General features: G+C 34.3%; 1 protein-coding gene across 20 annotated transcripts in view; it reads left to right on the top strand.

Moving 5' to 3' along the window:
• Positions 1 to 27,756, top strand: part of LOC141387016 (uncharacterized) — a 190,010-nt gene that overhangs the window by 148,694 nt on the left and 13,560 nt on the right. For 15 of the 20 annotated variants that reach the window (XM_073956076.1, XM_073956068.1, XM_073956079.1 and 12 more), the window contains 3 exons: positions 24,345 to 24,932; positions 24,998 to 25,201; positions 25,489 to 26,358. In XM_073956076.1, coding sequence (XP_073812177.1) covers positions 24,345 to 24,932; positions 24,998 to 25,201; positions 25,489 to 26,358 — 1,662 coding nt within the window. The remainder of the gene's footprint in view (positions 1 to 24,344; positions 24,933 to 24,997; positions 25,202 to 25,488; positions 26,359 to 27,756) is intronic. The other 5 variants (XM_073956083.1, XM_073956085.1, XM_073956077.1 and 2 more) reach the window with 1 other exon arrangement.

The raw sequence follows: 27,756 nt of genomic DNA, 5'->3' as shown, positions 1-27,756 counted from the left end.
TATATGTTGCATGTATCTTAACCTGTATAAGGATCTCCTTTTTTCCAATATACTTTCACGAAAAAGTATCCTTGTTTAAAAAAAAATATTCTTTTCCGCCAAAATATCATGCAAAAGTAGTGGAGTAGGGTATCAGATAGTCGGCCCCGTCCGACTATAGTCTTTACTTACTTGTTTACCCTGGTATTAAATAAAAAAAAAAAATAAAATAATGTGAAAATAAAAGACACTTGAGACTATTGACTGTAACATTAGAGGTTTATCTGGTTACCCTAAAATTTGTACCAATTTTTGCTGGACGTCATCTGTAAACACAAAAGTCCAGCAAAAGAGAGCGATTCGAGAGAGACATTTTGGCAGTTCTTTTACTGAGAGTTTGCAAATTCTTGCTGGACAAATTTCTTCTAGCAAGCACTTGCAAGTCTTCTTATTACTGCAAACAATAAATCAGCTGTTTTAAATTATTCTGTGATTTATGTTTGTGCAAATTGAAAACAATTTTATTGTAGAAATAAGCAAGTCAAATGTTTTGTTTTTTATGAAACAAGTTGCAAAATGGAAAATTTATTTTTTGCTTGTTTGGTTCCTTTAATGACGGATTGTTCTGTTTTGGCAAATCAGCTGATTGCTTGCAGGTTTTTGTAGGAAAGGCATCTGTTTACTTTTTACATTTTTCTTGCAAAAGAGAATAAAAACTTGTTACTCTCGGAGAAAGTTTTTGGTGGACAATTCTTGCTGGGAAAGTAACAAGACAGACCTATTGATGTGCTTGTCTTTGATTCGAATTGTAAAAAATCGATCTGTTATTCTGTTCATAACTTGGTAAAGTCCAGTGTAAGAAGGTTGTAATGGTTCGTACTGCGTCTGTTCGTAGGAATGCATGTGTAGAGATGGACAGTGGGTAAATACCCGGTAAATAGGATAAATACCGGGTAAAGACCCATTTGTGGGTATTTATTTGGGTATTTACTATATCGAATCGCCAATACAACATCTTACACCCTATTTCTGGGTTTAGGTTGTGAAATCGTTTCAAAATGGATAGTTTTACAATACTTTAAACGAGTGGGTAAATACTTGGGTAAATACCCGAGTATTTACCCAAATGTTGGGTAAAAACTCTTTAACTGCCGAACCACTTGACCCAGCCTGACGAAATTTGACTCAAATCTTACCTATATCAAGAGAACGTCTAGTACTGAAAATGGGGTCTCTGGGTCCATGTTTTCATATAGCCCCCATATAACCGTACCTCCCAATTTAAGGTATTTTTCACCTATTAGCTGCATTTTACAACCAAATTGGCTGAATTTGGCACAGTGAGTCCTAAATGAGTATAAAATATCCTTGCAAACATTTGTCAACGTAGGTCCACGTTTTCTTATAGCTCCCATATAAGGGTACCCCGATTTCGAGTATTTACCTAAATATAGGGTAAAAACTCTTTATCTGCCGAACCACTTGACGTAGGCTGACAAAATTTGGCTCAAATCTTTCTTTTATCAATAGTATTAAAGGCATTGAAAATGGAGTCAATGGGTCCATGTTTTGAGATAGCCCCCATATAGCCGTAACTCCCGATTTAAGGCATTTTTCATCTATTAGCCACATTTTACAACCAAATTGGCTGTAATTTGACACAGTGAGCCCTTAATGAGTATAAAATATACTTGCAAACATTTGTCAACGTAGGTCTACGTTTTCTTATAGCCCCCATATAAGGGTACCCCGATTTCGAGTATTTACCCAAATATAGGGTAAAAACTCTTTATCTGCCGAACCACTTGACGTAGGCTGACAAAATTTGGCTCAAAACTTTCTTATATCAATAGTATTAAAGTTATTGAAAATGGAGTCCTTGGGTCCATGTTTTGGTATAGCCTCCATATAGCCGTACCTCACGATTTAATGTATTTTTCATCTGTTAGCCACATTTTACAACCAAATTGGCCGTAATTTGGCACAATGAGTCCTCAAGAAGTATAATATATCCTTGAACATATTTGTCAACGTAGGTCCACGTTTTCCTGTAGCCCCCATATAAGGTACCCCGATTTCGAGTATTTACCCAAAAGTGGGTAAAAACTTTTTAACTGTCGAACCACTTGAAGTTGGCTATTTCATACCGCTTTAAACTTGGTGAACATACATTGACGACAGTTGAAACTATTCGTGATCTTGGGGTTGTTTTCGATTCAGCCATGTCGTTTATGCCTCATATCGATTACATGCTTCCGAAAGCTTATAAAATGTTAGCATTTATTAAGAGAAATTGTAATGACTTTACTGATCCTTGCACTCTAAAAGTTATTTACACAGCTTTTGTGAGATCTAGAGTTGAATATGCTTCAATTATTTGGGATCCACATGGTATATCCCATACCTCCCGCGTAGAAAGAATTCAACGATTACACTGCTCAACACGACTTTTGTTTCAACCGAAGTTGCGGTTGTTTCTAGATGAAATCGGCGAGATATTTTCAAATCCGGCCCCGGTTTTTGTCCATCAGCTCTTGTTTTTGAGATATAGCCCAAAATCGGTTTTTACGAGTTTAACCCAGACTTTCGTTATTTTCGGATACAAACAAATATTTTTTGTGGGTTTTTCGACATTAATCTATTAAGGAGATGTTGTACGCTCGATACAAATCATTTTTGAAATAGTTATGGTGAGTATATATCAAAAAAATATAGAAAATATACGACGGACCTTGTAGAAATTGCATATTTTGAGTACTTTAAGCTGTAGTTACGTCATCGGGGGAAGTCATAGGATCTTCATATGGCAATGCGGATATGCTTAGGGTGTCTACTATATAGTCCAGTATTCAAATATATAATACAAAGTTCATAGCCCCCATGATTTGGCCATAACCTAAAAATCGCAATGAAGACTGCTAAAGGGAATTAATTTACCAGTGATATCATTACCACATAAGCCATTTACTTTTCAATGGCAGTCTTCATGATGGTTTTTAGGTTATGGCGGAATCATGGGCGCTATGAACTTTATATTATACATTTGAATACTGGATTATATAGTAGACACCCTAAGCATATCCGGAGTACCATATGAAGATCCTATGACTTCCCCTGATGACGTAATTACAGCTTAAAGTACTCAAAATATGAAATTTTTACAAGGTCCGTCGTATATTCTCTATATGTTTTGATATATACTCACCATAATTATTTCAAAAATGATTTGTATCGAGCGTACAACATCTCCTTAATATATAAATGTCGAAAAACCCACAAAAAATATTTGTTTGTATCCGAAAATAACGAAAGTCTGGGTAAAACTCGTAAAAACCGATTTTGAGCTATATCTCAAAAACAAGAGCTGATGGAGAAAACCCGGGACCGGCTTTGAAAATAACTCGCCGATTTCATCTAGAAACAACTGCAACTTCGTCTGAAACATTCAACTTTTTCAATTTTGTTGAGCAGTGTTATTTGTTAAACATGCTTTGAAATCTTTTCCTTCCATTTGCCATTCCACATACATTTCTAAGTGTTTGTTTTTGGGATTACAAACTCTTGAGCATCGTAGAAAAATTAATTCGGCGCTCTTTGTTTTTGATTTGATTAATGATTCAATTGATTCTCCAGAATTTATATCGCGTATACCGCTTTATGTACCACCTAGGCAAATGAGATATACCGATGTGTTTAACGTTTGCCTACACCGCGTTAACTATGCTAATCATAGCCCATTAACACGGGCTTTTTGTTTTATCAATTCCATTAACATGAAATACCAAAAGAAATTTAACCAGTGTATAGAATTCAGCATTTCAAAAGATAATTTTAAATTATATTTTTTAACTAAATTTGATTAAAAATATGTTTTTCTTTTTTTTGTAAATATTTATATTCTTTAAATCATAGTCAGTAAGGAAATTATGTTCCATAGACCGAAATAAATAAATAAATAAACAAAGTTTGGCTCAAAACTTTCTTATATAAATAGTATTAAAGGTATTGAAAATGAAGTCCCTGGGTCCACGTTTTCAGAAACCCGTACCTCCCGATTTCAGAAACCCATATTGGGGCTACAAGAAAACGTGGACCTACGTCGAAAATTTTTTGCAAGGATATTTTATACATATTGGGAACTCATTGTACCAAATTACAGTCAGTATGATTGTAAAATGTGGCTAATAGGTAAAAAATACCTTAAATCGGTAGGTACGGCTATTTGGGACTATATCAAAACATCGACCCAGGGACTCCATTTTCAATACCTTTAATACTATTGATATATGAAAGTTTTGAGCCAAATTTTGTCAGCCAACGTCAAGTGGTTCGACAGTTAAAGAGTTTTTACCCACTTTTGGGTAAATACTCGAAATCGGGGTACCCTTATATGGGGGCTACAGGAAAACGTGGACCAACGTTGACAAATATGTGCAAGGATATATTATACTCCTTGAGGACTCACTGTGCCAAATTACAGCCAATTTGGTTGTAAAATGTGGCTAATAGACGAAAAATAACTTAAATCGGGTGGTACGGCTATATGGGGGCTATACCCAAACATGGACCCAGGGACTCCATTTTCAATACCTTTAATACTACTGATATAAGAAAGTTTTGAGCCAAATTTTGACAGCCTACGTCAAGTGGTTCGGCAGAAAAAGTGTAAATATTCGAAATCGGGGTACCCTTATATGGGATCTACAAGAAAACGTAGACCTACGTTGACAAATGTTTGCAAGTATATTTTATACTCATTGAGGACTCACTGTGCCAAATTACAGCCAATTTGGTTGTAAAATGTGGCTAATAGATGAAAAATGCCTTAAATCAGGAGTTACGGCTATATGGGGGCTATATCAAAACATGGACTCATTGACTCCATTTTCAATGCCTTTAATACTATTTATATAAGAAAGTTTTTTGCCAAATTTCGTCAGCCTACGTCAAGTGGTTCGACAGTTAAAGAGTTTTTACCCAACATTTGGGTAAATACTCGGGTATTTACCCAAGTATTTACCCACTTTCTTAAAGATTGTAAAACTGTCCATTTTGAAACGATTTCACACCCTATGTCCAAGAATTGGGTGTAAGATGTTGTATTGGCGATTCAATATAGTAAATACCCACAAATACCCACCGTGTGGGTATTTACCGGGTAAATACCAACTCTATGCATGTGAATAGGTATCGATGTCTTTCAGTTTGAACATTTTACTCTTGGTGTGATGTGCAGTTGGGGTTGGACGTAGCATGAAATGTTCCTGAAGTATTTGAATAAATTCTGAAGAACCAACTCGTTGATTGTTGTCTTCATAAAATTCGTTTGGAAGTCGCAACTGACCACCGTAGAGAAAATCTGGAGAAGCTCGGAGGTCTTATTTAAATGCAGGACGGAGTCCAAGAATTACTGTTGTTAATATGTTCGGATACTTTTGGATGACACATTAACGCTGCCTTGAAAGTTTGATGTCGCCTCTCAACCATGCCATTAGATTGAGTGTGGTACGCTGTTCTACGGGCTCGTTTAGCCTGTGAATGCTGCTAAGGATTTTAAAAGAAATGATTCAAATTTATTGCCTTGTTCTGTTGTAATTGTTTTTGGGCAACCAAATCTAGAAAAACCCAAAATGCATGCATAACTGTTTGAGCGGACATGTTTTTGAGCGGAACATCTTCAGGCCATTTGGAAAATCGGTCAAACATTGTAAAAGTTAATTTAGACTACGCTGGATTTAGCAATTATCTGGCTTTATTTGACATATGTTGTATGAAAATGACAACTTAAATCCACTGGATTTGCTACACTGGTGTGCGAAATAATAGATCCACAGAAGTTACAACACATTAAACGTTTCTAAATCACTTCTGAAAAGTGTTTTATGGCGAAAATTACATTTTAATAATGGAACATTATCCCATAAATAAAATGCAGTCAACATTTGTCCAACTTGGGAGTTGACCTTGTATTAGGCAGGGCAGAGCCTGTAAAGAGCTGTGCGAAATAATAGAGCCACTTTAGGTAAATAAGACAATTTCTTAAGGAAATTTATACATGACCGTCAAAATCATAGGGAAAATTTTAGTTTTTTCTTCCTAACATTATTTTCCTGAATGAACCTGCACCAAAAATTACAATTGTAATTCCCCTTCTAGAGTTAATGGGGCTGAAAACCCATATGGACCCAGAATCAAAGATAATGCCCCATAAAGACATCCAATATATTGCAAATATCAATAATGTTTGTGATAATGAAGAAAATGTGCTAAACTAATTTCAAAAATAAGAAAACATCAAAAACCGTTCGAATAAAGTTAATATTTTTATGATTTTAGAGCAAAAAATGGGAGGTCCTGTAAGGTATACTCGTATTACGCTTTGTAGCTCCTCTGATCCAGTAAACGAGTAAATAATGGATTATTATCAACTCTAACAGATCTTAGGTGTTATTTAAGAACAGCCTAAAACATATCATGGGTACAGAAATCACGAATCTTAAACATAAAGACAGAGTATGTTTATAACAGTTCACGAAGAATATCCATCTATGGCTACCTCCTTTATTGCTGAGTATTTCAGGCCTTATAAAACATCGACGTTAGCTTTATTAAATGTCCCGGCTACCAGTGGTGAATGAAAATGATATTCGAAGCTGTCCGTTCAAATTAAATAAATTGTATACCTCCTGTCAAGGAAAATGTTCAGACATAGGCCAACCCACGCGTTCATCTACGATCACGTGTAAACATATTCTGTCTTTATGTTAAGGATTCGTGATTTCTGTACCCATAAATTGTTGTAGACTGTTCTTAAATAACATCTTAAATCTGTTAGAGTTGATAGCAATCCATTATTTGCTCGTTTATTGGAGCAGAGGAGCTACAAAGGGTAATATTCCTTACAGGACCTCCCATTTTTTGATCTAAAATCATAAGAATATCAACTTTTTTCGACGGGTTTTTGATATTTTCTTATTTTTGATAGTAGTTTAGCACATTTTCTTCACAATCACAAATATTATTGATATTTGCAATATATTGGATGTCTTTATGGGGCATTATCTTTGATTCTGGGTCCAAATGGGTTTTCAGCCCCATTAATTCTAGAAGGGGTATTACAATTTTAATTTTTGGTGCAGGTTCATTCAGGAAAATAATGTTAGGAAGGAAAACTAAAAATTTTCCCTATGATTTTGACGGTCAAGTTTAAATTTCCTTAAGAAATTGTCTTGTTTACCTAAAGTGGCTCTATTATTTCGCACAGCTCTTTACAGGCTCTGCCCAGCCTAATACAAGGTCAACCCCCAAATTGGACAAATGTTAACTGAATTTTATTTATGGGATAATGTTCCACTATTAAAATGCAATTTGCGCCATAAAACACATTTCATAAGTGATTTAGAAACGTTTAATGCGTTGTAACTTCAGTGGTTCTATTATTTCGCACACCAGTGTAAATCCAGCATAGTCTAAATCAGGCATAAGACAGTATCTGTAGTATTGTTCTGGTGGCATTACAACGACGTTCAGATGTACATGATCAAAACGATTGTTTGGAACGTCGATTTTGTTCGGAGTTAAACAGTTATGTCTGGTAATCTTTGCTTTTTGGCCATTGGCCATGTAAACAATTACGACAAAGATTATGTCTTTTTTCATTTCGGGCCAGATGTATCTTGTTCGTACTTGCTGAAGTGTTGAACGACCGCTGGGGTGTGAAAATTTGTTTGCGCAGTGCGTCTGAAATGGACGTATCCCGTTGATATGTCGCATTATATTGATGTGTTACCACAATGAACTATTTGCAATATCAGAGAATTGTTATCATTGATGATAGATAGACGGCATTGAAATTTCGTTGAGTCGTGAAAATACATCTGCGACGATGTTCTAGGAACCTGAAAGATAAATTATATCTGTAGTAAATTGTGATATAAAATTTTAGTGGTCTGGGATATGCTTTTTCAGGTCATTGAGAAAATTCTGAGCGGTTTTTGATCGGTTTTGATGACGAAATGTCGTGCTTCCAGCATGCGTCGAAAATATTTTACAGCTTTGTAAATGGCCAGCAATTCTTGATCATATCATATTAATGACATCAATACGGTCTGTGGTTGGAGAACAACAATTTGCGTTGATTATGTAGCAAAGAAATCTCACCTCAGATACACCAAAATTGCATTTGTTAGGGTTGATGGTGAGTATGTAGCGTCGTAAAATTTCGAAGACTACACGAAGATGTTCCCGATTTTGGTATGGAGATTCGGACATAATGATGTCATCGATGTAACAAAACACGAAGAACACGTTGTTCATGAAATGTTGAAAAGTTGTGTTGCTTCAGCCATGGGTATTTGATAATATTCTCTTGTAAGGTCAAGAGTTGTAAAAATTTACTTACCGTGAAGATTTTCTGCAAAGTCGTGTATATGGGCAACAGGGTAGCGGTCTGGAATTGTTTGTGAGTTGAGTTTACCAGCCACCTGTTTTCTTAGCGACCATATGAACAGGACTAGCCCAAGCACTCTTTGATGAACGACAAATACCTTGTTCGATGAGATAATCCATTTCGGCTTTAGCTGCTTTTAATTTATCACCTGAAAGACGTCGTGGACGATCAGCAACTGGAGATCCTGTTGTTTCGATGTGTTGTACCGCAATTAATTCATCTGTTGGTTTCCGAAGCGTTGATGTTTTTGTCTTCAAATTCCTTTAGAAGGTCTGTGGAAGGAGATGTGGAATTCAATGTTGAAATTTTAAATTCTTTGATTTGTAAAATTATACCACGATTGGATAGTTTTGTTGTCGATGAGATCAATGAGTAAATCAAAGTAGACTAGAAAATCGGCACCTATTATTGATGTGTGCGCGTCAGCAATCACAAACAACCATTTGAATTCTCGTCGAAATCCGAGGTCGAGTTTAAGTACACACTTTCACTTTGATTTGCAGCCAAAAGTGGAAGTTTGGACGGCTTTAGTTTTTCTTAGACCATAGATGGGGGTACGACTGATATCGAAAACGTAAATTTGTTGATTTGTCGTAGAGTTGTTGATGTTTGACACTGGTGCTGTTGTTGCCGCTGTCGCCAACCGATTTGACTGACGACATCCCAGTTTGTTTTCCGGCTGAAATCGTGAACAATCAAGTTTGCATTTTCTTGCATTGCCACTAAACTTAAGATAAAAGTAGCAAAGGTTCCGTTGATTTGAGTTTTGAACACTTGGTGAACGATTTCGTGTATTCTTACCAATTTGTTGTTGGTAATTGGTTACTTTCTCCGGCAAAAGACATTCGTTGGTCAATTGCATCAACTGGTTGTTGTGACGTAGACAGAGAATTAACACAATTGTTGTTGTTGGCTTCACACATTTTGTCAGCAGTTTTTGGCAATTTTTCCAGGACTTCTTTCTCCCAGGCGCTTAGAAAAAGTCTCATGTTTTTTGACATTTGTACAACAAAGAAACAGTGTTCTGATGATTGCCTCGTTGCCTTTACCTGGAGCATGTTGTTTCATGTGAGCTAAAATTGACTATGGCTTCATACCGTTTGTTTCACCACCTTGTATTCAACGCCTTGTTTTGATTCGGGAGACTCAGCAAATTTTGAAATTATTCTCTCCTTGATTGCTAAATATTGAGTCCGGTGGAGTTGTGATGAGGTCTTCAACTGACAACAATACTTCGCCTTCAAGACGGTCACACACTAGGTCGAACTTGCCATTATCCGATGTCATGTTACACAAGGCAAATGAACGTTCCACTTGTGCTAACCATAAATGCGGTTTCGCTCGTCGAATTTCGCAAGGTGTACGCTCGTTATAGGGAAGTACGACTGCAAAATAAATACCCAAACATGTATTTCTTACATGTATTCTTATTTTCAATAAAAAAATCAAGAAATAATGAAAAAATGTTGGTGCAAATTGTATTTATTTTAACTCAGAGTCTATAAAAATCTCAAAAAATATATTTAATTTTATTTTTATAATCAATCTCAAAATGTTTTTTATCTGAAAGAGCACATCTTTATCTACTTTCTGCTTTACGTAGTTTTGTGCCAACGAACCCCTGTTTTAATTAAAGTGTTTTTCGGTGCCAACTAGATGCTAGCTCGATCGTCATACATCATTGTGGGCTTATTTAGAGCATAAAGATCCTTCATCGATCGAATTTTTTAAACAGAAAAAGTTAAAAAGTCAGTTATTGGGTTAAAAAAAAATAAAAATAAAATCTAAGGCATATTTATTTATAGGCATTTTATGAATTACAACAAATAACAATTTTACAAAAACAGATTTTAATCAAAACGTTAAAATAAAGCATTCAATACTGTTTGTTGTAGGTCATTTTTATCACACGATTAGGATGAAAAGAAATATTTTTTATGGTAGTCAATTTCGAAATTTTAATTTTTTGAATAGGCCCTATTAAATTTTAAAAACCTAAAGGCCTCGACACATAAGAAGCATGTCATTCTTGCTTACGTCATTCTGAAATCGTTTTACTGGGTCGAACTTGTTCTTTAGTCTTTTATCAGATATGACTTCAGCAAGAATACCATGCTTATGTGCCGAGGCCTTAATTTACAAAAATGTACAAATACATCTGATTGTCATTTCTACCTTCTTCAATATACCTTGATAAAATCGATCGATGATGTCCTTGACGCGTTTTATGTTTCTATGCCACATACAAACACAAAAATTATTTCCCTTCCAACCCTCATATCTCAGGCAATTTTGACCGCGTTCGAGTTGAAAATTTTACCACATATTTTATGCTACTTATACTTTAAAATAAGCCATTATTTTTTTCGATTTTCTGAAATTTGCAAATGGTGCTCATCTATTAATACAAAAAAAATTTGAATTTTTGGCAGTTATTCTGCTATTTCGATAAATTTCGATACGTACATACTTTGCTAAAACTTCTTCAACGAAATAGTTTATTATTATGAAAGTATATTGGCTTACTGCGTTAAGCAATATAATTAATAAATAGAGAGTAAAACCAGTTTGTATCATAGCTTTTTGTCGGGTTAACATTCTTTTTGAGAATTTATTGGACGTATGGTTAGGTTATGCCATGTTCATACCAGTACTTTTGTTCGCTCTCACAATTACGTATACGAATTACACTGCACGCCTCTTATTTACCTCTCTGCTTAACTGCCTTTCCCGTTTAACTGCCTCACAATCTGAATCCCGAAAGTTTTTTCATATAAATGAGTTCAAACTGTCCCGCTTAACTACTTTTCTATAAGTACCCAATTCGAATATTTGCCCGTCAAATATTTCCCCAAAAATAACAGTTAATAATGTTTTTCTCGGTTTATTACCCGCACTGGTGTATTTATGAGAAAATCAATTTCGACGACTACGTGAATTGTCATGAAGATGTCCAGTGTTATGTTATGGTGTTATGGTCACTGATGACTAAATTTCTTATTGATTAAATAATATAACTTATATATTTCTAGACTTTTTTACTATATACCGTTTTGTTTTTTGGCGATTATGTTCTAATTGTTGTCATTTTTTGTAAGGCTGAGATGAGATTTTTGTAACTACCCACATGAGGTAGTTATGCGGGATTTTCGTAACTGCCTTTCCCCCATAACTGCCTCAAGTTTTTGGAATTTCATGAAAGGTAGTTAACCGGGGTGCAGTGTAACCAGTTCATACGACATGGTACATACTTCATACCAACATAGTTCATATTTTCATAATTTTTTTTTTGTTTTTTTTTTTTGAAATTTTTGCCTGTAAGGGCGAAGATCATTTTTAATGATTTTTTATTAATTTTCTCGTTTAGAGTTAAGCTTGATGATCGGAAATTATTTGCAAGTGAAAAAGGAAAGCCAAGGACTCGAACCCACATAGTCACCAAATTACGTTACCTGGTTTTATGGGTGGTAAAGCAAATCTTCGGACGTATCGACTATGTAATGGCTTCTCTGTCCTAGAACTTATCGTTTTTCAAATGCAAATGTGTTTTGTACATTTACGCGGATACTTGGCCACAGAAATGTATTTTCTTCATATACTTTTTGTTTGTTGATTTTAATGGAAGTTTCAAACAAAAGACATGCAAAATTAGTTGATATGAACTGGAAAAATAATTTTCTTTCCTTCAAACATCTATTTTATGTTATAATCTTTTCATTCGTCTTTTCTGGTTTTTCTTAAGATTGTGATGTTTTCAACACATTTTTCAAATTTTCTATTTTACAAAATTAACGAGAATTAACATAAATTTTTTCCATGGGCCCTATACACAGAAAAAAAAAACACCCCGAAAATTTTAATTAAAGATCATATTTTTGTCGCATGTTGATAAAATATTACAAACATATTAGGAAATATTTATCAAACATGAAAATGTCACTAGAAAGCGACCGATAAACGATTTCAATCAAATGATTTATTGAAATTTGTTGAAGTTTTTTAAACAATATTTGTTATTATAATGGTTTCCAACGTTTGTCCCATATTCTCGCTCTCAAGAGCGAGAGAAAATAAATTTTTATGTCATAAAGAGATTTTCCGCTACAACAATGCGCGGTGTTTGTGTGTGTCGTTGCTATGTTTATTTCAAAGCATGGGTATGCCATTTTTGCGGCATGGATGGAACGTGTATGTGGTGTTTGGTTTATTTATCTATTCGTGCTCGGGTGAATGCTTGGATGTATACTGAAAGTTTTTATGAACCTAACAAAAGATGGTGCTAAAATAATGGTGCTTATACAATTTATGATTGGAACAAAATTTTGAAATTTAATCCAAAAATCGGAAAAAGGAGAATGGGAATATTTTATTGGACGAAGAAGTAACCGCATGGTATATTTGAAATATGATGTAACTACTTATTACATTTTATTCCAGATGCCCACTATTCGCGGAAGATTTTTAATTTGACAGAAGAATTTGTTTTATTTCACAACCTACGAGAAGCGTTCAACGATGTTCCTGTGTTTTATATTTAAAAGTGTTTTATTTGATTTTTCTGTTTAAACTCAAGTATTACGCTAAATTATTACTTTCGTTATAAATCGTTCCATTCCGTTTTTCTTTCATTAGTTATTTCTTGTACGGTTAATAATTGTGTGTATACGTAGCGTCGGTTGTTGCTTTTGTGTTTGTCATTTTAATACTGTAAACACCCTGTTTACAATAGGTGTCTCCACAATACAATTGTTTACTATTTATCTCTTTCATGTACTAAAGTTATTACATTCCAGTTTGTTCCTTCCTTGACTTTAAAATGACATTGATATTTTTGCACTTCATGCGACCTTATGTCTTCATATTACATTCATTTGAGATTTGAGAATTCAAAGAGTATTGACTAAACGAGTTACAAGTATTAATAAATACTAACCCGAGTTTTATTTAATTGTAGTAGAACCAGTTTAAATACGATTTCAACAGATCAGAAGTGGGATCATAAAGAAAATCCCTATTTATAAAAATATATTTTCTTTATTCTACGCCGAGAAGACAGAAAAAACAATGTCCTAAACCGACAAACCAGATGATGATAATTCCATCCTTGGGGCACCAAACTCAAATTCAACTGGTCTAGGAGCGTCCCATGCTCCCGGCAATACAGGGGCAACAAATGACGATATTTCTGTCACTTTTGATTCAACAAAACCAAATGCTTATCAATGCATTGCGAGTGGAGAGGACTTCCTACCACGTGATGCCCGATTTGAATAACACCATCAAGAAATTTAATGGGAAGAGGTCACCAACAGAAGCGAAGGATTGGCTTATGTCCATTAATGGAGTTGGTAAAATGAATAACTGGCCTGATTCTATTCGTTTACACTGTGCCCGATCGAATTTAGAAGGAGCAGCATTAAATTGGTATTGTGCAGCCGAATTTAGAAGCTGGGCAGATTACAGAAACCTTCGTTGGATAACAATCTACGGCAGAGCTTTGGGATAAAATGTCCCAGAAACACCAAGGTGATAACGAAGATATCACCGACTATTTCTTCGAAAAATGTGACTTACACAACAACTTGGATTAGAATTTGGTGATGCTCGAAAATTCATAATTAAAGGTATTAAATCCATTGAACTACGAAAATTCCTTCTACAGAGACAGCACATCACTTTCAATGCCATAATTAGTAACATCCACGATTATATTGATGCTGGCTGCGCTGAAGGTGACGAAAAAGTAGTTAAAATGCAAACACATAGACTTTCCCAAAAGGAGAAGTCTAATGTTCAGCAGACTTGTAGCAAATGTGGGAAAACGGGGCATTTTGCTCGTTTTTGCAAGATTGAAACGTCAAAGCTTAAATGCTTCCGATGTGAAGGAATTGGTCGCGTGAAAAAGTTTTGCAATGCACCCATAAAATGTTTGAATTGCCATAAAGATGGCCACACTGTGAATACATGTCCAACTCAGGGTAAGGGAAACACACCTAAACCTTCGAATTATGTCCGCTCTACAAACAAAGCCACAGCCGTCACCACTGCCACAACCGCTACAAACATCCATCACAGCGCTAGTAGTAAGTATTTCCAAGAAGTCGTCGTAAATGGAAAAATTGTTAAAGCATACATCGATCCAGGGAGTTCCGTTAATATGATGTCTAAAGCAACTGCGCACGAACTAAATATTAAGTTCGGCGAGCCAAATATTACAGTCAGTATTCAAGGATTTGGACATGGAACCGTAATGCCTATCGGTGTTTTTGAAGCTAATTTAAAAGTCGATCATTCCGCTGCCAACGTTGAAATTTTTGTTGTAAAAGACACCGAATTATCCATTCCATTATTAGTTGGTCAGCCTTTTACCGAAAAGGAGCATATTACCATGGTGAGACGAGGAAAAACATTGCGTTTCTTTGAAGAAAATACCGAAGACCCAGATGATTGTCTTAAAAACATGGAAATACCTGCGTTGCCAAAAACAAATGTCAAACTATGGGTAAAAGAAGCAACAGTTATTCCTCCTAATTATGTTGGAATGATATCCACATACTGCGACTTCCCCCAAACGGTAGATTTATACATAGAGAACAACCAGAACAAATTTGGCGCTCTTATTCCGAATTGCGTTGTGACCAACGAAACAGGTGAGTGTTCTCTTCTTCTATTGAATGTCACCCATGCACACATAAAATTTGAGAAAGATGAAAAAATAGCTTGTGGGATGATATGCGTGGAGAATAATTGTGAAGGCGAAAAAGAAAACAACAACACAATAAGTGAATGCAGTTTAACGGCAACAGCAGAGGAATTTGATTTCAACTCAATCGGAATAGGAGACAATGTGAGTGAGGAGAGAGTGGAGAAACTTAAGAGAATAATCATGGAGAATATCTCTTGTTCCTCTTATCAGTTGAGTGATTTGGGGACAACTAGAAATGTTGAGTTCAAAATTGAGATGACATGTGATGAACCTGTTACTTTCCGTCCCTGTCGAATGAGTGTTTCTGAAAGAGAATATGTGAGAAAGGAGATTAAAACAATGAAAAAAACGGTATCATATGTGATTCTGAACAGTGTGGCCATTTTAGCATTTTGACAGCTAATTTTAGCATTATTTTTTTTTGTATTTAGCCGCAAAATTTCCATTTAGCATTTAGCATATTTTTTAGCATTTTTCAATTATTAATTTAGCATTATTCTATCCACAAAATCTCAAGTATATGTCAATACTTTTTTTATAAAAAATCTGATAATTTTTAATTGGCAAAAGAAAAAAATTAGTTACAAAAACAGGGGGTTAAAGGAATGAAATTGTGAAAAGCAAATTGAAGTAAAACAATGAAAAACGTTAAGTTTGGACGGGCCGAACTTTTTATATCCTCCGCCATGATATATTCTGAACTAATAGGAAATAATTAGATTTTTTCTTTTTGTTCCAAAAGTATCAAAGTTTTTTAGGTGGAACTGTGACATGAATTTTGCCCGAAAATGTGGATAAAAACAAAGACAGGAATTTGTTGGAGTCGTTCTATGGGGCCATACCGAAATGTTTATCGTGAAAAGCTTAACAACTTTTAATGCAGATGTTTGTTGACAATTCTAAAGGTTAAATTATATTTAATTTTGTCTAAAAATGTGGCTATTCCAAAACGTGGACCCTATGTCCATAATTTTTGGAGGTAAAGCTTTTGGAACCTTAAATCCCAAATCATAGCTAATTCGGCCTGAACATGAAGCCAAAAATAGCAATCGGTCGGTATCTTTATATGGGGGCTATACCAAAACATGGACCGATATAGTCCACCTTCGAACTTAACCAGCCTGTAAACAAAAGACGCATCTATCTAAAATGTCTAAAATGTCAGTGTCCTCTCTCAATTTTTTGGATGCTAGAGTGATTACCACTGGCGGACGTACATACATAAATCTACTAAGAATTTTATCTTGATCAAGAATATTATATATACTTTATAGGTCACGAATGATTATTTCAATGCGTAACAAACGTAAACACAAACTTAATATACCCTTTATACTATGATAGAGTGTATATTTTCTTAAAAAATCGTGTTTAAATTTAGCATTATTTTTTGGCATTTTAATATATATTTTAGCATTTTTTAGCATTATTTTAAAGCTGATTTAGCTGCAAAACGTTTTTAGATCTGGTCACACTGATTCTGAATCAAACTATGACAGCCCGATCTTACTTGTCAAAAAGAAAATCGGAGAAAGAAGAATTTGCATAGACTACAGAGCGTTAAATAAAATAACAAAGAGAATGCAATACCCCCTTCCACTAATCCATGACAACATTGACAGGCATTTAACAGCTTTTGTGACTCCTGATGGACACTTTGAATATTTACGTATGCCATTTGGAGTCAGCAACGGACCAGCCGTTTTTCAGCAGTTAATAAACAAAACACTTGGTTACGTTTTACTATCGCCCTAGCTTACTTTGATGACATACCAGCTGACACAGAAGAAGATGGTTTGCAAAATTTGCAAATTGTTATGAATATACTGAGTAAAGCAAACCTGAAATTAAATTTATCGAAATGCCAATTTCATTTCAGAAAAATTGAGTATCTTGGTTTTGAGATAGAAAGTGGTGTTTTGTGGCCTGCTGTGAGTAAAGTGGAGAGTGTGGCAAGATTTCCAACACCAACTGATGTCCATCGAGTCAGGCAATTTATGGGTCTAGCCAGTTACTTTCGCCAGTTTGTTTACAATTTTGGAGTAATTACACAGCCGTTTACGAAGTTATCCCGAAAGAATACCGATTGGCAGTGGACAGAAATATAAGAAGAGTGATTCAAATCCATCAAGGAAAAACTTATATCGCGACCTGTCTTAAGCATGTATAGTCCAGAAGCTCGGACAGAGGTTCATACCGATGCTTGTCAAATGGGATTTGGCGGTATTCTTTTACAAGAACAGTCAGACAAAAAACTGCACCCCGTTGCATACGTAAGTAAACAAAAAACTCCTGAATAAAGCCGCTATCATTCGACGGAGCTAGAGACCCTTGCTGTTGTTTGGACTTTACAAAAGTTGCGTGTGTATTTAGTGGGAATCAAATTTGTAGTCATTACTGACTGCAACGCCGTGAGGAGTACGTTTTCAAAAAAAAAAAAAAAAAAAGATTTAATACCACGCATTGGTCGCTGGTGGTTGCAGCTTTCGGAGTTCGAGTTTGATATCATGCATCGCTCAGGAAATAAAATGCAGCATGTTGATAGTCTGAGCCGAAATGCTGTAGGCAATTCAGAAGAAATTGGAACAGTGGCAGATGTTGTTTCTCTTCATACTACACGCAGAAAAAAAATATGATTGATCCAACAATATTCGAAGAGCACAATATTTATTGTAAAGATATTGTTAAATTCCAAATGTAATATTGTGATTCCAACAATTGGGTTTTGTTAAATCCAAAAATTGTTTTTGTCAACTGGACAATAGTTCTCTCTTTTCTTCGACAATTTTTTCTCTTCTCTCGCTATTCGATGCCGTGTTGAAAAAAACAATTATGGTGAGTTTTGTTTGTATGACATGATGCCTTTATCTTTGTTTTTGTGTGTATGTACATATACCAACAAGGAGACTCTTGTTTTTATTTGTTTCTGTTTTGTTTCATTCTTCTATCTTCATTGTGCTTTGGGGTTTGGTGTTATACCGGAGTTTGTTATGGTGTTTAATTATTCCTTATGTTGTGGTGGGTGCTTGTGGCTTTTTGTTTGTCTTTGTTGTCAGCCAATGCAGCAAACCATGTATTGTGTTCATCAATGGTTGCAATATTATACGCGACATTTATATCCAAGTTATGCGAAAAGTGTATATGAGAAGTATATACACTCAAATCAAAAATTTCTGGGCTGGTTTTCTGGGTTGACAATACTTTTTGTAAACAAAATTAGATTATGATAGTTCCTACAATCGGTATTGTTAACGATTTTTACAATATTGCGGAAATTCGAAAGTTGTTTTTGTTTTCTATGTTTGGAACAAAATATGGTATTTCTGGATTTGGATTACAATGTTTGAACAAAACAAATACATTTGTGGAACCAAAACAGATATTTTTGTTCCAACAAAAGCGAAAAATATTTTTTCTCTGCGTTCAGTTTGAACGAAAATGAATGGCTTCGTTTATTGCAGAAAACTGATACAAATGTTGTTAAAATTAAGAAGTCCCTCCATAAAACATCTGATTTGCATGGCTTTGACAAAAACATAAATCAACAATATTCGCTGAAGAGAGATGTATTGTTCAGAAAGGTCGGTAACGAAGAAAAGTTTTACGTACCACGGCAAGCTAGATGGAAGATTGTTAATAATTATCATGACAAATTTGCTCATGTGGGAGTAGAGAAAACTGTTGCCAAAATTAGAGAAAACTACTGGTTTCCTAAAATGAAGAATTATGTCAAAAACTATATTGGAGCTTGCGTTGAGTATTTGTATCACAAACAACCAGGAGGTAAACGACCAGGTATGTTGCATCCCACCGATAAAATTGGTGTGCCTTTTCATTCGGTCCACTTGGATCATTTGGGTCCTTTCGTAAGAAGTCTGAAAGGTAATTCTTACCTATTGGCAGCTATTGTTGGTTTTACAAAATTTTGTATTATGAAGGCAGTACGTAATTCAAAATCTAACACAACCGTTAAAATGGTTGAGGAAATGCTGCGCCTTTTATTAATTTTTGTAAGAATCATAATATTATTCATATTAAGAATGCCACAGCCACTCCAAGATCAAACGGGCAGATTGAACGGCTCAACAGAAGCATTACGCCAATGTTAGCTACAATGAGTAAGCAGGCAGATAATCGTGATTGGGATAGTTTGTTGGTATTATCCAATATAGTCTAAACATCGCACTATAAAGGCAAACCCCTTCAAAATTCTTTTAAATTATACACCAAGAAATTTGTCGAGCGACCTATTGGAAGATGCTGTAAGAAATCAGAGCCAAGACGACGTTGAAACTATGCGAAATCGAGCACTGCAAAATATAATTGAAGATCAAAGCAGAGTCGTGTATACAACAAGGCAAGGTGTGAAGCAACGGCATACTACCCAGGTAACCACGTTATGATAAAGAGAGTTACCATACCAGGAGTTGGAGAATCGTCTAAACTGCTTCCACACTACAAAGGGCCAATAATCACCGAAGTTTTGCCTAACGATCGATACAGAGTGTCCGATATCCCAGGTCTCCAAAGGACTCAAAAGAAATATAATGGAGTAGTCGCTGTTGACCAAATAAAACGAATACTAACACCTGATGATGAAGCAAACAACAGCAATAAAGATCAACAATCGGACAGTGGCTCATCATGTGTTTTACGAAGGAGTAGAAGAATAAAAGAGAAAACAAAACAAAAAGAATAAATCGAGGACGATTTATAAAGAAGGATGGTCGAATGTAAACACCCTGTTTACAATAGATGTCTCCACTTTAAACCCCCTATACAATTGTTTACTATGTATTTATCTCTTTCATGTACAAAAGTTATTACATTCCATGTTGTTCCTTCCTTGACTTTAAAATGACATTGATATTTTTGCACTTCATGCGACCTTCTGTCTTCATATTACATTCATTTGAGTTTTGAGAGTTCAAAGAGTATTGAATAAACGAGTTACATGTCGTTCTGGAACGAACCGGTTCAAAAGAACGACTCCGTGAAAGGAACGAACGGATCCGTATCCAGCACATTCTTTTATATCGTTCATTGAGATCCCTGATGGCCAAGACATTGCTGCTTACAAAATTAGCAGCAGAACCATCACCTTTTGTTTTACAAAGTTTTAAGATTTAATTTATTTGGCCTTTCATTTACAAACGTTATAATTAGATAGAGTTGATATGATATTATGTAAAACTTATGATTTAAATTAGTTTTACAAACAAACTAACGCAATCAACTCACAAATTTGCACACGCAAAACAATCAATGATTCAGTTAGCTACAATCGTTCAGTAAATCAATGGCTCATATGGTTCATCTCGTTCTTTAAGCTCCTCTGTTTCTTTTTGCTTCTTTCGTTCATATTCAAAACAGTAACCACCACCATTTTTTGCACACAGACAAACTCACATAAATTTGCGCATACACAAAGTGGCTCATATCGTTTCGTTTGAACGAAAAAGAGCCAAAGAACGAAGTGAAAGATCCGGATCTTTTTGGTGAAAGGTATGAAAAAGATCGATCCGTTCAATGAACGAGATTGACCAACACTAACAAGTATTAATTAATACTAACCCGAGTTTTATTTAATTGGAGTAGAACCAGTTTAAATACGATTTCAACAATACAATACAATAATGCGTGTATATGTATCTATTTATTGTGGCTTTTTGTATTTAACAAAAAAATCAACAAAATAATTGTAAATATGAACATATTTTTATCGACATTTACTTTGATATTTAACAAACCTTTTTATATATGTGACAATTTTTTTATCAAATAAAAATTAAAAAGTCGATAAACCTGTTTGTTAACATGAAAAAAATTTATTGATTAAAAAAAATAAAATTCAACAAAATTCTTAGTTAATATGAGAATTGCTTTATCAAAATAATTTCTAACCATGACACAATTACCCAGGTAGTGGTATTGTAAAATTTTGAATATGTTATGTCAACATTTTCTTTATGTTGTTGGGGAAATTACAAAACATTTTTTTTATAAAGGGAATAGACATTTCATATTCGAACATTCATATTCGATTGTCAATATGAACATTACTTTTATCGACAAAAAATCAATTAAAAATTGATCAGATTTTATTTCTGTGTATATGGCTAATATTAAAATCGGAGACGATTTTCACAATTTTTTGTAGGATTAGTTTTTTAGCCACTACAAACAACTGGTAAACTGTTTTCATCGATTATAATAATTATAATAAATGTGGTTTGTAGAGCGATTTCGTGAAAATTCGCATTTGGCCCCATACACATTACTATGGAAACTTCGTGTCCCCAGAGGCACGTGTTAACATATTCCGATTTTGCTCAAACTTTGGCAATCTTAATTTTTAACAAAACTAAACATTTTAGGAGGGTGCCGCATAAAAAATCTGACATAGATTTGTTAAAACCGCTCTAATGTATACTAATCGTTCCACCGATTACTTTTCATTTATGTTTTGCAGTTTTTCTAAAAATTTTGTTGTTTTTCATAAATTTTTAAATTTTGTATTTTGTCTGTCATAATTAATTTATTTCGATAAATACTCTCATTTGTTAGAGATGTGACATATTTTATCGTCGTTCGGAGACTAATGCCTTGTTCAGACTGACGGTGTTTCGATGAAATTACTTCATTTCCCATACAAAATATTGAGAACGAACAACGATTTGTGTAAATTTTTCAATTTAAATTACTCAGAACGAAGATATAATATGTCCCATCTCTAACAAACGAGAGAATTTATCAAAAAATAAATTAATGATGACAGGAAAAATACAAAATTTAAAAATTTATTAAAAACCCAAACATTTTTAGAAAAACTGCAAAATATGAATGAAAAGTAAACGGTTTAACGACTAGTATATATTCAAATCATAGCAAATTGTATCTTCTCTTTCATTGCACTTGCATTGCTTGTCCATCGTTTCAAATTCGCGTACAAATTTGGAAACAAAAATCAAATGCCTGCCGGAAAGTCTGTATACCAAAAAGTTATTTTGGCAGGTCTCTCTCTCATTAATTTTTAAAATAGAAAAATTTGAAAATTTGCTGAAAACACCAAAATTGTGAGAAAAAATAGAAAACATGAATGAAACTAATATAATTTAATATTAAATAGATATCTGAAAGAAGGACAAATATTTTTTCAGTTCATATCAATTAACTTTACACGTCTTTTGGCTGATACTTTCTTTAAAATCAGTAAAAAAAAACTATGAAAATATGAATCATGTTGCTATAAATTGTGTACCATGTCGTATGAACGGGATAATTCATGTACGTAATTATGAGAACGAACGACGTTATTCAAAAGCTGGTATGAACATGGCATAATTTAAATTGAACAATGTACAAAAATCGTTCTTCGGTCTCAGAATTTCGTATGGAAAATGAAGTAATTAATAAATAATTTGGGCTCGAACAACGAATAGAGAGCAAATTACCGTTAGTATGAACAAGGCATTAGGTTAGGTTTAAGGATGCGCAGTAGTGCGCCCCGAATAATGACAAAATTGTTTTTTTTTTTTTTTTTGAAACGCTTCCTCCAATTTTTTTTCCATTTGATCCAAAAACCTTATATATTCAGAGGGATCTTGGTTTCCATAGTAATTTGTATTTGACCAAAGGTCATTTTTCACGAAAATGCTCTAAAGGCCGCATTTATGGTCCAATCGATGAAAAAACTTTACCAGTTTATTATTGTGGCTAAAAACTATAGACATAGAGTCACCTCGAGCTAGTTAAAAAGCTACCTCGTTTACTAATATGTTACTATGGCTCGGAACCCAACATAGCTTTACCATATCGCATATGTCATGCAGAGCCTTCCTGCAATCAAGGATAGCTCGAGAGTTAATCGTCCATGAACCTTGAGGACCGTTTGACTATTTAAAACTTTCGAATGTCCGAAGTCTTTGAGTTTAAAAGGCTTAGAGTGCTATGAGTCCATTCTTCATTCGCTCCTCAAAATTTTGCTTCCGTAGTTCCAATGCCACTCCGACCAAAACTGGATGCAGAAAATTAGGAATTTTGCGTATTTGACGTATACACAATGGAATTGATATTTGAAAACCATAAAGTGTGTCGTCAGTTGCATCTTCAAAAACCTTCAAGTGGGTAAAAATTAGGCGGTGTGCATATCGCTCATTTTCTCAAAGAGTGACACATCTCAAAAAATCAAATTTCGAGAAAAATGAGTTTTAAGTTGTCGATATAAATATGACTTATGACTTATGATGTAAAAAGATTATTACACAAAACATAAAATAACTACCTGGACCATATTTGCAAAGAGCTAGACAGATATCAGTGCTAAATTTCTGTGCAAGATCAAGTATGATTTGTAGTGTCTCAATGTTTCATAAACTCTAAAAACTTTTTTGTTGAGTTTTAGAGATATCAGCAAGAAAATTTTACACAAGATAAAGTAAAAGTTGTGGAAAAAGTTGAAATTTCTAACTCAGAAAACGCATTTTTTGAGTTATGACGCTCTTTGAGTAAATGAGCGATATGATTAAAAAGGAAGAACCGTAAAGAAACCGCGATGTGCCACCACATTCTGCTCTGTTTTATATACTACCAAATCAATGTAATTTATAAAAAAATATTACAATCGCGTATAAATGAGCGCGAATGAGATATATATTCAAAAACGTGGAATCACTAGTTCTATGCAATGTACATATGTATATATCGAAAGTTCATACATTCATTCATTAGAACCATGTTGGCCAAGTGGTTACTTGAACATATTTCTGAATGTTGCGTGGTTTGGCCATAAATCAAGAAATACACAAGAAACGTGGTTACTTTAACTCATTTTTGGCGATATATATACATATATATATATATATATATATATATATATATATATATATATATATATATATATATAATGGCCAAAAATGAGTTAATTGTTCCACAAACATCCCAGACGGGACAGGGGAGACTTCACTCATATCAATGAAGAAGAGAACTCATTTTTGGCCATTATTTATTATAATCAACAAAGCTTCCACGTAAATTATTTGTTATGGTCAATATTAAGAGATCATGCTTAAAAGACTTCAATTAATATATATTCATATTGTATAAAATAAATTAACTGTTCGCGACATAGTAAACGATTGTATAACTTTTTTTACCATATACCTTGTATCTTTGGACAAAAAAATTGTTAATATTACATTTTTATTTTAGGAAAGTCATCGCGGGCAACATGAAGATGGTATGCTTTCACAAACACATTATCCCAATTGCGTTGATTGCCACAATGAACCTATATATTCGGAAATAGAGGATGATAGTATACACATTTCCGAAAGTCCTAATTTGGAAACCCGTACTGGTATACAACACTTTAATGTACAGAATAATCCGAATGTCCTGTATGCTCTAGTTGACAAATCCAATAAAAACATAAGACCATGTAGTACTCAGCAGCGAAATCCAACATCTCTGGGAACAATTCTTCACGATTCACTTAAGTCTAAGCGAAACACACAGAAAATATCATCGTTGTCACCATTACCTGAACCACCGGAAGGTGAAGTATCATCACTTTCATCACCATCGTCATTTGAAGGCCAGTTAATACAATACCAGTCGCTTAATAACGTTCGAGTAATGGAACACAACTCTCCTCCTAAAAGACTAAGAAATTTGAGTAAATCCGATTTGTCCTTGCATCGAAGTGAAATTTTTCTGGAAAATTTGTGCCGAAGTGAGGTGGTTTTAGAAAATCTGCAAGACAGTGTTAATGGGCACAATTTACAGAAGGTTGAAAATGTAAGAACGATAAACCTAATTATGTTGTAAAACGTGTAGAATTAATAATTGTTTAATTTTCTTAGAAGAGCTCAGAACAGTCCAATTTAGATCCTAGGAAATCATCAACCGAAGCGACAGCTATGGGAAGTACAGATTATACAATGGAGGATGATGCTGTATCCTATGAATTGCCAGTTAATGAACAATTTGATGTAAATGATTCAGTTTATGATAATTTGGCATCAAAAAATCAAAGCACACCAAAGAAACCTTCTTTTACTACAAAGGTAGAATTTTATGTAGACTCCTATTAGTCGAACATTTCTGCTTCAGTCTATACAATAAACTGTAATGAAATACAATCTAATCTAAATCAATGTATAAATTCTTCAAAATTTAATTTCACCTATGAAATACAATCTAATCTAAATCAATGTATAAATTCTTCAAAATTTAATTTCACCTTTATATGAAATCTGGAAATAAATACAATGAATTTTCCATACCATGATTATTTTAATACGTATCGCAAAAGACAAATAATTGTATATACTCGTTACTTTTTTCTATTTAGGATAAATACTGTCATATGGTAGATGGTATGAAGCACCAGGAAATGGAGTATGATGAGCACATAAGCAGCAGCTGCCCAAGTACTCCTAACAAATTGCTACAAAATACAACGAATACAAATACTCGCGCCTACAGTTTGAATGTAATATCAGATATTCAGTCGAGTCCAAAGAATCAGACATCATCCAAACTGCTTCCCAATTTGAGGAGTGCTTTGAATAAGTCTTTTCGAAGAAGCAAAGATTTCGTTAAGAGGGAGACAAAAAAGATACCAAACTCCTTAAATTTTAAGAAATCCAAGTCAGATGATCTTCGTGTTAATGTCTGTAAAAATGTATTCAATTGCCAAGACTCGACTGTAGGGTCGGATATTGACTTGGATTCTTTATTATCTATTAGTCAAAGTGCTTCAATTAGCGAGCAATTGGTGCACGTTGTTAATATTTGTCGTAATTTTCCAGAATCTGAAATTTCATCAGAAATGGTGGAGGCCGAACGATTGTTACTCTTCTCTGCACTGCGCAGGGAAAGTCAAGGAAAATCTCCGGCGCATCAATCAGAAAGAACATTGAAACAGACTACGAAATCATATATATTTATAGACGATATGTTTTTGCCTATCCGAGAAGATCCCACGCGTGATATTTTTTTTAATTACTTTTACATCGTGACTTTTGAATGCGGCGGCATAATTCGCTCTACACAATCAGCAGAATGTCAAAAGGGTCTGGCTATATTTCGTGATTGTGGAATGGAATTTATGCTACATTCCGATCAAATTGGAAATAATGAAAACGAAGGGGTGCACTGCAATATATTTATGTTACGACTACGGAAAGTATCTTGTGTCACAACAGAATCCAATAAAATGGTAAGTTTTTGTATGTGTCAAATTAGTAAGATTGCCCATTTGGTTATTGTTTGCAGTTATTTTTATATGCATATTATACTTTGTACTTTTTTCGTTTAAAAGTTGATTATAAGGTCATAGAGGTTCCATATGCGTAGCCAACTTTGCGTCTGTCCAAATGAAAAGGTCTTAAATTCCGGCAACGCCGGTAAAACTTACTTTTAATAATCAAAAATGTCCGCTTGGCTTTATTCCAGTTCGTCATTTTAGGTCAAATATATGTATGTACATTAAAAATCCATATTAAAGAAATGTCTAGATTAGCCATGTCCGAACCAGTGTGACCGTTGTGCCACTAAAGTATCAATTTTGACACTTTTTCGGAAATTTACACTTCTGTGACACTTTTTGAAAATTTGTGCCACTTTTTCGTACTTTGTGCTACTATTGTTAAATTAAATACATTGTAATATAATAGCCCATTTAGATATGACTTCATTAGCCGGATTTAGCACATTATCAGGTTTTATTTGCTAAATCCAGCCAAAATCTACCAGATTTCCCATATTGAGTGGATTTGTTTTAAATCTGGTATAAATCCTCGTATACAACTCTGTGTTTTGCAACATGTTGCTAGAAAATACAAAAAGTTGCAAGCTGGCACAAGAAACAAGGTAGAACAAGGTATCGGTGAATTGCTACACTAAAAATAATTGAAAATGTAAAAATTTGTAAACAAGGCGGAAAAATTAAATTTGTTTTATTTTTTTTTTTATTTTCGTTCCCACGCCTCTCACACCCGCCCCTGCCGACCGAGGGGGCCACCTCACCTTACGTAGGGAGCACGTACACACCATGGACCGGTCAATGGCGGGTTAGTTGGGGATAAAACTACCGGCTACAAATTATATCAGCCGATATAAAAATTTAATTACAAACTAGAACAACAACATAATTTAATTAGGGAAATTAACCCAATCACTGCGGTGGTTCCATATGGAACCACTTATGTTATTTTACTTTTTGGAAGAAAAAAATCCACATATTGAACATATTTATATTAATATTAGTATTTTCTAACAGTTAAGCATTACAGCTGTTTTTTTGCCTTCTATATTTCAGTCATTCGGGTTCCAATTCTTGTCCTAAAAGCAGGATAAAATAAAAAATTATGCATTTTTTCACAAAACCTTCGCAGGGATTGGGTTAATATGTATTTACATTAAAGGCTCTTTAGGCTGAATACTACTGGTTCCGCTGAGGGAGATGTAGTTTGCCGTTAAACAGAGCTCAATTTTTTAGACACTCAACTTTAGAATGAACGAGGGTGATAGATATAAATTAAAAATAGTTTCTGCTCATTAGCTGTGTTCTACTGTTCCGCAGAGGGATTTGTAGATATACATATGCTGAGCTGAA

The sequence above is a fragment of the Musca autumnalis genome, unplaced genomic scaffold, assembly GCF_047663935.1.
Source record: "Musca autumnalis isolate F117 unplaced genomic scaffold, ASM4766393v1 scaffold_5, whole genome shotgun sequence".
Taxonomy (NCBI): Eukaryota; Metazoa; Arthropoda; class Insecta; order Diptera; family Muscidae; genus Musca; species Musca autumnalis.
Note: the sequence above shows the minus strand (reverse complement) of the source record. Positions and strands in the feature narration are given on the sequence as shown.